Source organism: Malus domestica, chromosome 13 (assembly GCF_042453785.1).
Source record: "Malus domestica chromosome 13, GDT2T_hap1".
Classification (NCBI taxonomy): Eukaryota; Viridiplantae; Streptophyta; class Magnoliopsida; order Rosales; family Rosaceae; genus Malus; species Malus domestica.
In genome coordinates this window covers 42,257,582-42,272,017 of record NC_091673.1, presented here as the reverse complement: position 1 = coordinate 42,272,017, position 14,436 = coordinate 42,257,582, and the positions used below count along the sequence as shown (strand labels likewise).

The 14,436-nt window shown below is 39.3% G+C and overlaps 1 protein-coding gene across 2 annotated transcripts; it reads left to right on the top strand.

Moving 5' to 3' along the window:
- The first annotated feature begins 1,743 nt into the window (after positions 1-1,743).
- On the top strand, positions 1,744-11,733 carry LOC103453336 (ubiquitin carboxyl-terminal hydrolase 2-like). Of its 2 annotated transcripts, none has more exons than XM_008392876.4 (3): positions 1,744-2,053; positions 2,526-5,224; positions 11,044-11,733. In XM_008392876.4, exons 2-3 carry the CDS (start codon positions 2,532-2,534, stop codon positions 11,279-11,281), a joined length of 2,931 nt encoding a protein of 976 aa, XP_008391098.1. In that variant the 5' UTR covers positions 1,744-2,053; positions 2,526-2,531; the 3' UTR covers positions 11,282-11,733. The 2 variants fall into 2 exon arrangements, with proteins under 2 accessions (XP_008391098.1, XP_008391099.1); XM_008392877.4 differs by having other exon boundaries at positions 1,746-2,053; positions 2,502-5,224.
- Positions 11,734-14,436: the final 2,703 nt, after the last annotated feature.

Below are 14,436 nucleotides of genomic sequence, written 5' to 3'. Positions count from 1 at the left end.
GGCATGGCATTTTCAAAGCATAACTCATTTAAATGCATTTTCTGGGAAAATATCAAGCATATACGTATATACTTAAAACCAAAAGCCCACTCACTGGTATGTCGAAGGGTCGTAGCCCCTGAGTCGCCCTTGATTGCCCTCGTCCTCGGGATAAGCCTCCCTTATATGCGAAACAACTATAAAAACGTTAATTTAAAGCACATAATCAATACTAGCTAATAACTTCTCATACATTGCTCAAATGGGATGTTTGAATATACCAACGTGATCTACACAACCTCACGAACATCCCCATATTTTTAGAAAAAATTTCTGACCACCCACACGCCACCCACACGCAGGGAACCCTAGCATAATCCCTAACTACCATTAGGAATATTCTGTCAAAATAAAGGAATATTCTGTCCAAATTACCTGACGCCGTTACTCTCCGTTAAGAATATTCCGTCAACTTTGACAGAATATTATTCTGTCTTCTCCAATGAACCTCATCGGTCGTCGCTGTCGCCGGAAAACTGGAAAAACTTTAAATCGTCATTTCTTCTTCAATTCTCAACCAAATTTCATGAAATTTTCACCAAAATGAAGCTCTAAACATGAAGAACACAACTTTACCAATTTTAAGCTCCAAAAATCACGGAATCTCGTTGAAGAAATCTCAAATTTCTGATCACCTCTGCAACGTGTTGAAACTGGGTTTCCCGACGTCCATTTCACCTTGTTTTTCTTCTCCGAGTTTAGTGGAGATGATCTAAAGCTCCGTATAAGCTCAAAAACCACTGAAACCTTCACATTTATGTGTGCATGAACATTACCATAATCGAGGGTTACGGTTCTTGGGTTTTCCGATGGTTCCACGACCTGAAAATGGTATAGTTGAGATCCTAGGGCTGTCTAGAACTCAAAGACAGTCACCATAGGCTCAATCTATAAAAATTTGGGTTGGTTTGGAGTTTAACCGTACGATGGTACGGTAATGGAGGAGAGAGAGAGAGAGAGAGAGAGCACGTGAGGGAGAGAGGGATCAGGATCCTCTCCTGAGCAGATGGAGAGGATCCTCCTGATCAAGCCCATCAGGCCGTTCATTTTTTATCCAACGGTTATAATTATTATAACTTTTAGAAGGGCCCCTGTTTGTAACCGTTGGATAAAAAATGAACGGCTCGATGGGCCTGGTCAGGAGGATTCTCTCCATCTGCTCAGGAGAGGATCCTGGTCCGGGAGAGAGATCTTTTGGGTGTGTGTGTGTGGTCCTCACACTAACACATCACCAAACAACCTTTTACAACACCAACCATAAAAATATCTAGGTCTAAACTTGACCAAAATAAACTAGGGCAATAAAATAAATTGAAAATTTTGCCCAATTCGAACGACTCGATCCATCCCTCAGGGTAATTCCTTCAATTCACATAATCGAGAATATAATACAATAAGTTCAGGGATGGGCTGTGACAATTAATATGGCTATTGTATTTTATAATAAATCTTTTAGTAATTAAACTTTAAAATTATCAAAATAAATTTTTTCTTAACGGGTCGAAACGGGTTACCCACACGTTACCTGCGTGTATACCTGTTAAGAACCCGTTATTAATGGATTCTTAAAGTGTCATCTGATAATGATCCGATAAGTTATCGTGTTAACTCAAAACCTATTATTTTGATGTCATTTTTATATGGTGTTACCGTGTCGTGTGAGAACTGCGAGGTTTTTCAATTTCCAACCGCAACAACAAAATCCTGTCGCACCAAAATAGAAAACCAAACAAAATCAACAAAATTCCTCTCTCGGCTCTCTCTATTACCAGTTACCCACTGTTACTCTTCTCCCATCTCTCTCTCTCCCTCTCATTGGGGAGAGTAGCTAGTAAGCAAAAGATTAGGAGGTGCGCCAAAGGACCTTCAATCAAATACAGCACCCCACTCTCACTCCGCCTCTCCGACCTGGATAGATCCTAAACCTCCAACACCAATCTCTCCTTACATCCTATGCGACCATTGCCCTGAAAAGCTCTCCAGGCTTTACTGGTCGTCTTTTCCAGATTTTGAGGTAAAACAATGAACATTTTTAAAATGTTTTAGTTCAGTTAATTTTCGATTGATTTGTGCTTCTACTTCACCTTTTCGATTGCCCATAACCTGTTTTTTACACTGTACAATCCAAATCTTTGTTGGGTTTCTCTGTAAAAACCTGAATCTTCATAGGCGTCTCTTGCCCTTCCGTAGTTAGTTATGGTGTAGCATATAGTGGATTTTGATTGTTCTCCTCATTTCTTCGATTTTTTTTTTCAATTATGGCAAAAGGGTTTCTCTTAAAATTAAACATCTGTTATGTGTTTTACTTTTTTCCTGTAATTTTGAGCAGAATGTATTTATTTGAGTAGCTAATGGGATTCGGTTTTACATTTTTCTTTTGGTTTGTATCTGGTTGTTTGCGGTAGTTGGTAATTGTTATTGATCTTTTGCTCATATTGTATTCATTATTATTGTTGTTATAGCTGGCATGTTTCGATTGGTTTTAGGAATTTATGGGGAAGAAAGTTAAGAAGAAGGCTAGAGCTCCTCCAAGGGAGAAGTTGGTTGCAGCCGATTCCCCAAAAAAAGCTCCCCAACCATGCAACCCAAGTGTTAAGGATGGTGACAATGGAGTTTCAGTTGCGAAAGAGAGAAGGCCTTGTCCTCATGTTGACAAAGGTGTAAATTTGGATAAATTGTCTGCTAAAATTGGGTCTTCAGGACCTGTTAGGTGTGAATATTGCAGGGAAGGAGCGCTTGATAGGAGGGGTGGTAAAGGAAAGGGAAAACATGGGAAGAAGAAAGGGAGCTCGTCCGTGGATTCAAAATCGGAGTCCAAAGCCATTTGGGTTTGTTTGGAGTGTGGTCATTATTCTTGCGGTGGGTTTGGACTTCATACAACCCCTCAATGCCATGCAGTTCGGCATGCTAGGCAAACTCAGCACCCAATAGTGATCCACTTTGAAAAGCCGCAGATGCGATGGTGCTTCCCGTGCAAAATGCTTATTACAATTGACAAGACAGAAGAGGATGGTGAACAAAAAGATGTGTTTGCGGATGTTGTTAAATTGATAAAGGGTCATTCATCGGAGGAATCATTGGTTAATGCTGAGGATGTGTGGTTTGTGAGTGGCAGTGTGACAAGCGAAATCAAATCAGCTAGCAATATATCATGTGATTTGGATGGAAGAGTTGGTTATACAGTGAGAGGCTTGGTTAATCTTGGTAACACTTGCTTCTTTAATTCTGTCTTACAGAACCTTCTAGCCATGGATAGGTTGCGGGGCTACTTCTTAAATTTAGATGCATCTACTGGAGCTCTTACTGTTTCCTTGAAGAAACTCTTTACTGAAGCAAAACCAGAGTCAGGAGTTAAGAATGTGATAAACCCAAGGTCACTTTTTGGGTGTCTTTGTTCCAAGGCTCCCCAATTTAAGGGGTATCAGCAGCAAGACAGCCATGAATTGCTTCATTGCTTACTGGATGAATTGTGCATTGAGGAGTTGAGTACGAGGAAACGTATAAATTCTTCTCAGGAAAATGGGAATCCTTCAAATTCAGGTCCTACTTTTGTGGATACTGCATTTGGGGGCCAAATAGCAAGTACAGTTCGCTGTGTCGAATGTGGTCACTCCTCAACTGTGTACGAGTCATTTTTAGATCTGTCATTGTCAGTTCCAACCAGAAAATCCCCATCTAAGACTGCCCAACCCACCTCTCGAACAAAGAAGATGAAGTTGCCGCCCAAGAAGAGTGGAAAGTTTCGGTCTAAAAATAACGAAGAGAAGAATTCTGTACCATCACCAAGTGTTCCAACCCCATCAACCAGCAGTGAGGTTTCTGAACAAAAGGAATTAGTTGTAAATAGTCTATCTGCTGTCCAAGAATCTGCAGATGATGTCTGTGAGGATGCAGCAGAGCAAACATCACCTTTGTTAGATGACTGTTCATGGTTGGATTATCTTGATTCGGGAAATATGTTAGATGACAATGATTTATCTTCGCAACATAATGATATTTCAATTGTTCAAGATTCTGAAAAAAAAAATACACATCTTAATGATGTCTCTTTACAGAGTGGCTCTGAATCTAGTAATCAGGTTTTTACGCCTAACGGGGAACCAAATGTAAAACCTGACTTTTCTTCAGTGAATTCTAGGGAGGAAGAGCTCCCATTACAGGTTCTGGATTCTGAAGTTTTGTTGCTTCCGTATAAAGCAGAGTGTTCTATCACTGAGGAAATCATGGGAGGCGAAGGTGAGGCCTCCTCCTTGGTTGTGGGTTGTGGACAAGATGACTTTGGCTTTGGGGATTTATTCAACGAACCTGAAGTTTATGGCCCCCCTAGAAGACCCTCTGTAGGTGAGGGTGGCACAGATACTAGTATCATAGCTAGCGAGTCTGATCCAGATGAAGTTGATGATACTGTTTCTCCAGTGTCTGTAGAGAGTTGTTTGGCTCATTTCATAAAGCCTGAGCTTCTTGCCAGTGAAAATGCTTGGCATTGTGAGAACTGTTCCAAAACTCTTCCAAGCCAAAAGTTGGAAGAAAAGAAGCAGGTAAAATCTGCTGCTAGAGTTTTGTTAAATGGATGTGAGACTAGAACACAAAGTGATTCACTGAGTTTAAATACGGGTCCGTGGCCTGCCGATGTCAGAACGCTTGGTAATGGGAATGTCAAAAGCAATACTGGTTGTAACCAGTTTGGTGAAAACTTGATTTTGCATGATGGAAAAATAAATTGCTTGAGCCAAAATTGCTCAGCAGTTGAGAATGGTCAATCACATAAGTTGAATTCTGTTGTTTGTCGACGACAAGATGAGATTAAAGATGCTCCTCCAGTGCAATCAAATACTTCAGATTGCAATAACGCTTGCAGCCTAGAAAGTTTCAGTGATCAAGTCATTGATTCTAGGGCTGATGAGTCTAGAAGTGCTAGTTTCACCTCTGACACTGTACCGCAGACTAATGATGGGATATTGGATGGACATCGTGAATCAGAAGAAAGTGAGGATGAGGAAATAAATGCCAAACGTGTGAATTTGAAGAGGAATGCGACTAAAAGGTACCTCATCAACAGGGCCCCACCGATTTTGACTATTCATCTCAAGAGGTTCAGCCAAGATGCTCGTGGTCACTTGAGTAAATTGAATGGCCATGTCAGTTTTCGAGAAAAATTTGATCTTAGGCCATATATGGATTCCAGGTATTTACCTTACTTTCTATTAAAGTTTATTTTACATTCAAAATGCCACAGAAATAGTACTGCTTGTCATGGACTCATGATTTTGTTTTAGCCCTGTCTTGGAAGAAACATTTATAATGGTAGGATAACCATTTTATACTATCATAACGGGGAGGGGTGAGCAGGGTTAGCGCTAGTAGGTAGACAATACCAGCATACGAGGGGGTGGTGGGACATGGTTGGGCAGATCATTTGTCACCTCATGAACTTGAACTCTTGATATACACTACTCTGAAAGGAATTATTCTATGACTACATAGAGGATGTCCCTGCATAGAGCTGAAAGGTGACTATACAGTTAATACTATCTTTATACCTTGTTTTCTTTGAAATAATGCAATGTGTATAGTTTGCACGGTTCTAAATGACGCTAGGCGCTAGTCGGGCGGTGAGCTGGGGTCTAGCGCCTAGGCGGCTAGGTAGATTTAAGTAAATTTATTATATATTTATAAATAAGTGTCCATTTATGCTTAAAAGAAACATACATAATTATATTGGGATACATAAATTGCAAAATAGAATGACATTATAAATTATACAGTATTAGAACATATTGAAAACATGGGGAATGTGCCTAGAATGAGTGTTCATCCAAGTATTCAACAAGTCTCTTACATTTTATTGAAAAATTAAAATGCAAAATGAAAGTTATCAATTTTCTATCTAAGTGAGTTGCGACCTAGGTGGGTTTAGGCAGGCAAGCGGACGCCTAAGTAGGTCCAGGCGCACTTTCTTAAATTTCAAACTCCTAGGGACTAATCAGGGCGGTGGCCGGCGCTAGGTGGGGACTTTTAGAACAATGAAAGTTTGTGTGTTTGTTTTGGAATTTTTACCTGAAATTTGAGAGTTATCATTAGATTGTGGTTCGCAGACACATTTGAAACATACGATAAGGATCTACATATTTGAATAGCATAGAATAGAATAGGCATCCAAGGTGCTTGCATAACCATTTGAGAATTAGTGTCATTATTACTGATTCACAAGGATATAATTACCATGTGCAAACTGGGCAAGACATGGTTCCAAAAGATGATCGACCATACATCATAGTTGTAACTCAAGCGCCTCTAGTGGTCTGAAACGTCATTAATCTTAGTAGCCGATGAAGTATAGGGAGGTGGGAATTAAGAGTCTGAAGAGACTAGACTTGAGTCAATGATTTTTATTGTCATCCACCTTAGGGAGCCCTAAGTGAAACTCAATATGTGAAGCCATATTTTTGAGAGAGTGCTATAGTTATTCTCTCCATTGCTTAATTACCAAATTACCTCATCTTGTTATCCATTTATTTTTCCCCCATGTTACCAAATTTCCTTGAAATTTTTTTTGTTTGTTATTAATCTACTACTCTTTTCCCAATCTATTGAAGATTCTAGCCATTTATAGAGCTTTCAAGGGATAGAATTGTGAGTGCGCCATTGAAGAATGAATACACGTTAGTAATGGCGCCTTTTTCACTAATCCTGCATTTATAGGCTTCGTAATCATAGATGAGATATATGTTCTTAATCATAGGCGGAACACTTTCCCATATTTATACCAATTTCCTCGTACAAATGTTTTTAGAAATTTGGTCAAGCCTGTGCATCTAACCCTAATTATGCCTTTAGGTGAGATATAGTTATAACAACAACAACAACAAAACCTTTTCCCACTAAGTGGGGTCGGCTATATAAATCCTAGAACGCCATTGCGCTCGGTTCTGTATCATATCCTCCGTTAGATCCAAGTACTCTTAAGTCTTTTCTTAGAGTCTCTTCCAAAGTTTTCCTAGGTCTTCCTCTACCCCTTCGGCCCTGGACTTCTGTCCTGTGGTCGCATCTTCTAACTGGAGCGTCAATAGGCCTTATTTGCACATGTCCAAACCACTGTAACCGATTTTCTCTCATCTTTCCTCAATTTCGGCTACTCCTATTTTACCTCGGATATCCTTATTCCTAATTTTATCCTTTCTCGTGTGCTCACACATCCAACGAAGCTCATCGCCTAACATTCCGTGTCATACAGCATCGTCGGCCTTATTGCCGTCCTGTAAAATTTTTCCTTGATCTTCAGTGGCATACGGCGGTCACACAACACGCCAGATGCACTCTTCCACTTCATCCATCCAGCTTGTATTCTATGGTTGAGGTCTCCGTCTAATTCTCTGTTCTTTTGCAAGATAGATCCTAAGTAGTGAAAGCGGTCGCTTTTTGGTATTTCCTGATCTTCGATCCTCATTCCAAACTCATTTGGGCCTCCATTTGCACTGAACTTGCACTCGATATATTCTGTCATTGATCGGCTTAGGCGAAGACCTTTAGATTCCAACACTTATCTCCAAAGGTTAAGCTTTGCATTTACCCTTTCCTGAGTTTCATCTATCAACACTATATTGTTTGCGAAAAGCATACACTAAGGAATATCATCTTGAATATGTCCCGTTAACTCATCCATTACCAATGCAATAAGGTAAGGACTTAAGGATGAGCCTTGATGTAACCCTACAGTTATGGGGAAGCTTTCGGTTTGTCCTTCATGAGTTCTTACGGCAGTCTTTGCTCCATCATACATATCCTTTATAGTTTGGATATATGCTACTCGTACTCCTTTCTTCTCTAAAATTCTCCAAAGAATGTCTCTTGAGACCCTATCATACGCCTTTTCCAAATTTATAAAGACCATCTGTAAATCTTTTTTTCTATCTCTATATCTTTCCATCAATCTTCGTAAGAGATAGATTGCCTCCATGGTTGAGCGCCCTGACCTGAACCCGAATTGGTTGTCCAAAACCCGTGTCTCTTGCCTCAATCTATGCTCAATGACTCTCTCCCAGAGCTTCATTGTATGACTCATTCGCTTAATACCCTTATAGTTTATGCAATTTTGTACGGCGTCCTTATTCTTGTAGATAGGCACCAAAGTGCTCTTTTGCCACTCATTTGGCATCTTCCTCGTTTTCAAAATCCTATTGAAAAGGTTTGTGAGTCATGCTATACCCGTCTCTTCCAAGACTTTCCACACTTCAATCGGTATATCATCTGGGCCCACTGCTTTTCTATGCTTCATCTTTTTCAAAGCTACAATCACTTCTTCCTTCCTGATTCGACGGTAAAAGTAGTAGTTTCTACACTCTTCTGAGTTACTCAACTCCCCCAAAGAAGTACTCCTTTCATGTCTTTCATTGAAAAGATTATGAAAATAACCTCTCCATCTGTCTTTGACTGCATTCTCAGTAGCAAGAACCTTTCCATCCTCATCCTTGATGCACCTCACTTGGTTTAGGTCCCTTGTCTTCTTTTTCCTTGCTCTAGCTAATTTATAGATATCCAACTCTCCTTCTTTGGTATCTAATTGTTTATACATATCGTCATAAGCCGCTAGCTTAGCTTCTCTCACAGCTTTCTTCGCCTCCTGCTTCACTATTCTATACCTTTCACCATTTTCATCGGTCCTATCCTTGTATAAGGCTTTACAACATTCCTTCTTAGCCTTCACCTTTGTTTGTACCTCCTCATTCCACCACGAAGATTCCTTTTGGTGTGGAGCAAAGCCCTTGGACTCTCTTAATACCTCTTTTGCTACTTGTCAGATACAACTAGCCATGGAATCCCACCTCTGGCTAGCTTCCCTTTCTCTATCTCACATGCATTGGGTGATTACTTTCTCTTTGGAAATGGCTTGTTTTTCTCCTTTTAGATTCCACCATCTAATCCTTGGGCACTTCCAGGTCTTGTTTTTTTTTGTCTCTTTTGATATATGCATCCATCACCAACAAGTGATGTTGATTAGCCAAGCTCTCTCCCGGTATAACTTTGCAATCTTTACAAGTTATACGATCCCCTTTCCTCATTAGAAGAAAATCTATTTGTGTTTTTGACGACCCACTCTTGTAGGTGATCACATGTTCTTCTCTCTTCTTTAAGAAGGTGTTGGCTAAGAAGAGATCATATGCCATTGCAAAATCCCAGATGACTTTGCCATCCTCGTTTCTCTCCCCAAAACCATGGCCACATGAAAACCTCCATAGTTGCCTGTCTCCTTGCCCACGTGTCTATTTAAATCTTGTCCTATAAATACCTTCTCCGTCTGAGCAATTCCTTGCACCAAGTCTCCATAATCTTTCCAAAATTTCTCCTTCAAACTCGTATCCAACCCTACTTGAGGTGTGTACTAATCACATTGATGAATTCTTGTACTATTACAATCTTGATTGCCATAATTCTATCTCCTACCCTCTTGACATCTACAATATCTTGTGTCAAGGTCTTGTCCACGATGATGCCAACACCGTTTCTCGTTCTATTTGTGCCCGAATACCAAAGTTTAAAACCTGAGTTTTTTAGATCCTTTGCCTTAAGACCAACCCACTTAGTTTCTTGTAGGCACATTATACTTATCCTTCTCCTCACCATAACTTCCACTATTTCCGTAGATTTTCTCGTTAAGGTTCCTATATTCCACGTTCCTATACGCATTCTTCTCTCTTGAACTCTACCCCTCTGTCCTAGCTTCTTCACCCTCCCCCGTCTATTCCACGTTCCTATGCACCAGGAAATTTGCTTTGGACTCTACCCAAAGGTTTTTCCTTGTACTATAGTTTTAGTTAATCCTAATTGATATGATCGTGGCTTGACCCTACCCAAAGGTTTTTCCTTATACCATAGTTTTAGTTATTCCCCCTTCGATGGTCCTTGTCTTCAACTACCAATTTCTTTTCTTCAACTACCAATTTCTTTTGGTCAAGGTTTTATTTAATTTTGCTCCATCAGATGTCTTAAAACCTCTCCTCACAGTTGCCCCTTTTGCCTTGTCTGTTTAGCTTTTTCTTTTTTAGTCTCAATTGGCCTTGTCTTTTAATTCCTGTTTCATGGCAACTTCATTCTGAGCTTTTGTGTTGAGCTGATGCATGTCAGAAGGATTGTACCTCTTCATTTTGATTCTTATTCTTATCTTTTTCAGAATTTGCTGCTTCAACATAATGTACAAATTTTGAACCAACCAAATCAAAGTGCAAAAACCAATAATTAGGTTGACATCCATATACAATTTATGAAGTCCAAGAGATCATTAACAAACAACAAGAACTTGTATTTCACGGCAGAAACACCACACACGATAATGATGACATTTTTAGTGGTTTAATGATCAATTGGAAGGTCATTGGTACTGGTTTACTTTTTTCTTTTTTTGATTTTTTTTTGGAAATAGGAAAAAAAAAAGGTACTTGGTCCTTTTTTCCTGTCGGAGAAAATAGTAGTGAAATTATTACACAATGGAGGAAGCATATTGAATGAATAGTTAACATACCAAGAACATCAAGGAGAAATTAAGCTACATTAGTGCTTTCAACATTTATAACTTTTTTTCATAGGTTTCCATACTTGTTTAAGCCTTTCTTTTCTGCTGTTCCATATGTTGTTTCATACATAGAGTTTGTTTTGATATCTTTTGGAAACAGAATCAAGTAGTCATTCTATGCATAATTGTTTTCACGCAGTTGAAATTATTCAGCTTTACAAACAGTTACAATTTTTTTGCTTCATCTGATTTACATGAAATGCCAATTCATGGGTGAACCTTTTGTGAAATTATCATAATGTAAAAGATACTACCGATGCATATATTTACTCATAATGTAGTTACATGTGCTTCACATAGTACTTGTTTGCTCTTTTTGTTCCTAGTTTCCGCTGTGTGGTGGTGACTGGGTTAATTGGTTGTACAGATTGCAAGTTACATTTCCGATTGTTAAGTGTATTAATAGTGTGGCCATGCTGTTCTTTTGAGCTTTACAGTTCCACAGATGGGGAGAAGTATGAATACCAGCTATTGGGGGTTGTGGAGCATTCTGGAACCATGAGAGGGGGCCACTATGTTGCATACGTGAGAGGGGGTGAAAGGGGCAGAGGAAAAGCTGAGAAAGAAAATATCGGTCATATGTGGTATTATGCTAGTGATGCACATGTGCGTCAGGTTTCCCTAGATGAGGTTCTTCGCTCTGATGCCTATATCTTATTCTATGAAAAAGTTTGAGGCAATTCCAACTTTCAATAGGATGTTGCTGGTGATTCTAAAGTTCCAGTTCTCAGCCTTCAAGCCACCTGAGCTTCCACATGGGAGAAACAAGAGATTGAGAGCGAGTGAGAGAGAGAAAGAAGAGAGTGAAGGTGAGTGAGAGAAGAGAGTGAGAGCGAGAGAGAACAGAGAGAGAGAGAGAGGAAAACCAGAGGTGAGTGTACAACTCCGATTCCCATATGTTTTTTATACCCATTCTTTGAAGATGTATTGATCATTTAGATGTATACCGCTAGTTATATCAGCAGAAAACGGGGTTTTCATTCTTTTACAGCCCCATTGCCCTAGGATCATTGGCTGCATCAATTACTCAAGATTTATGAGTAATGTTTGTTGTTGACTAAGATTACTGTTCTAGGCAAGAAACATTGCTCATTTGAGCTTCAAAGAGAATTTCTTTTCATCCTTTAGATTGAGAATTGTTTTGGCACCTTAATAGTCCCTACAATACATGATCCAGACTTGAATATGAGCACGACTTGTTTCGGCTCGAAAGAGTGCTGGAATGTTTTGCAACTGGTAGGTCTAATGACTTCTTTAGTTTCTCACGCCCTTTGTTATTTATGGCCGTTTGATTGTATGAATCAAATGAAAACAATGAATAGGAGTAAACAGGAGAGTCTAGGAGGCCAAGAAAAAATGTGTTTAATTACCAAAAGCAATTCGTGGCAGTTGCTATTCATCCTTTTGGTAGAGTTGATTTTTACACTGGTTCTCCGTTGTAAGGGTCACCTATATCTCGTGTTTTTGTCTCATCCGTCTGCCTTCCATGCCGTCTCCTCCTCCTTGTGGCACTCCCGTCTTTGTCATCCGTCGTCTTAAGTTTTATCTAAATTGTCTTTAGGTTCTATGTCTAAATTAAATAAGGTGCTTTGTTAGCCATGTGCACTTTCGAAGTCACACAAACTACCTTTCAATTCCAATAAATTATTGCTCCGTTCCCATTTTATTTAGTTCGCTCGGATGTTTGGATGTCTTCAACTCCCTCTCTCTCCGGATTTTGCTATTATATCTTATTTACGGAAGATTATAGTCATTGCTCATGAATCTTTCCTATGCGCGCTAAATCCGAAGTATTTATGCATTTCGAATCGTTTTATAATATAGTGAAAAATATATTTAATTCCTCCATTAAATTTCTTCAAATCAATGGTAATATGGAATGTATAAATCATTCATTTAAAATCTTTTGTCATAAAACTGGAATTGTCCATTGTGTCTCGTGTCCTGCACCCCGAACAAAATGGCCATGTTGAATGCAACACCGTCACATATCTATTGTCATTCGTCTCCTAAACATTGCTTAAGCCCTGCCCTCCCTTTAGGTCGAAGCCGCTCTGATATTGATGATCTCACAAAGTTTGGATTTCAATGAATTTTCATTTACTGATTTAATCTTTTACGGAATCAGCCACCTTCATAATTAATCTCCTTCCGTCCTTGGTCATTGGTTGGTCTAGTTCTTATTTTCGTCTTTTCGGTCATCGCTCAAATTTGTCCTCCCTTCATACGTTTGGTTGTGATGCTACCCACATCTTAAAAAATGAATTAGTTACGCATAATCATAATTGAATATCAAAATATTATTAAGAAAAAATAGAAAACACCTTGTAAAATAAAGCCGAAAATCGACAAAGCTCTCTTCTCTAAATGCCAAATTAAAGTGTAAAATCATTCTAGCCCTTTAAGACTCCTAAATATAAATAGACCTAAAATCTGGAAAACCAAATAAAATAATATAACTAGAAAACACATTCCTATTTGATTTAGGGTAATTTGGGCAGGCGAAGAATCAACCCGTTTTAACCAAATCAGTACCGAATCTGGAATGTAAGGTAGCATTGAAAAGCTTAGGATGTCCCCTTCAAATTTGTAGAAGGTACTTTCCCCAAACAAACGTCATCTTCAATGACTTGTGGGCCACAAACGCCCAAAAGGTTAATGTGGCAGCACAGGGCATCTCTCCTTACCTTTTCGTTATTGTCATGGAGATTTTTTCCTTAACAATGCATGCTAGAGTTGCTACTTCCCTTTGTTTTCGTTTTCACGGGAGATGTGACAAGGTTAGGCTTAGTCATACGGCCTTTGCTGATGATTTGCTTCTTTTTTGCCATCGTGACTCTTATCTGCAAAGGTTATCAAAGAGGGTTTGGATTATTTTTCTATCATTTCTGGTTTATTTCCTAATGCCTCTAAGAGTAACCTTTTCTTTGCTGGGGTCAAAACCAGAGAGAAAATGAGAATTGTAGAGTGCTTTGGGTTTCAAGAGGGGTCTCTTCCTTTTAAGTATCTTGGAGTTCCCTTTATCACTTCGAAATTGAATTATGTAGATTGTGTGCCTTTACTTGAGAAAGTTGATAATCGTATTCGAAGTTGGGAGCATAAAACTCTATCTTTTGCAAGGCGTTTACAATTGGTGATCTCAATTTTATGTAGCCTTGAAGTCTATTGGGCTTCTCACATTTTCCTCCCAAAAAAGATTACAAAAGACATCGAGCAAAAGTTTCGAAGGCTTCTTTGGTCTGGTAAGGTATCAGGTTCTTATTTTGCCAAAGTTTTGAAGCTTCGTGAGCTAATTAAGCCTTTTATTCATGTCTCAGTTGGGGTGGGTCTTCAACCTTTTTATGGTATGATAATTGGCATCCTTATGGCCCTCTCTTAGACGTTTGGGGTAATGAGGTAGTGTTGGCTTCTGGTCTCCACTTAAATACTAAACTTTCTTATGTGATTATGGCCTCTGAGTGGTGTTGGCCGTTTACTACTGACCCGGCTTTTCGTTCCATTCAATCAGATTCCCACAGTATTGTACCTTATTCTCAGAGTTTAGATTCCTCATTTTGGTCCCCTAGCAACATTGTATTTTCTCTTCGGCTTCTATGTGGAATTGTATTAGTTGTGTGGCTCCGAAAATTCCTTGGGATCATTTGGTGTGGTATAATGCTTCTATTCTGCGTGCGAGTTTTGTGTTGTGGTTAGCCGTCAAGAATAAGCTAACTAAGCTTGATCGCATTGGTCAGTTTTCCTCTCGAGCCAATCTCAACTGTGTGCTTTGCGACTCTGACTTGGAATCTCATTCCCACTTCTTCTTTGATTGTCCCTTTACTGAAGGTCTA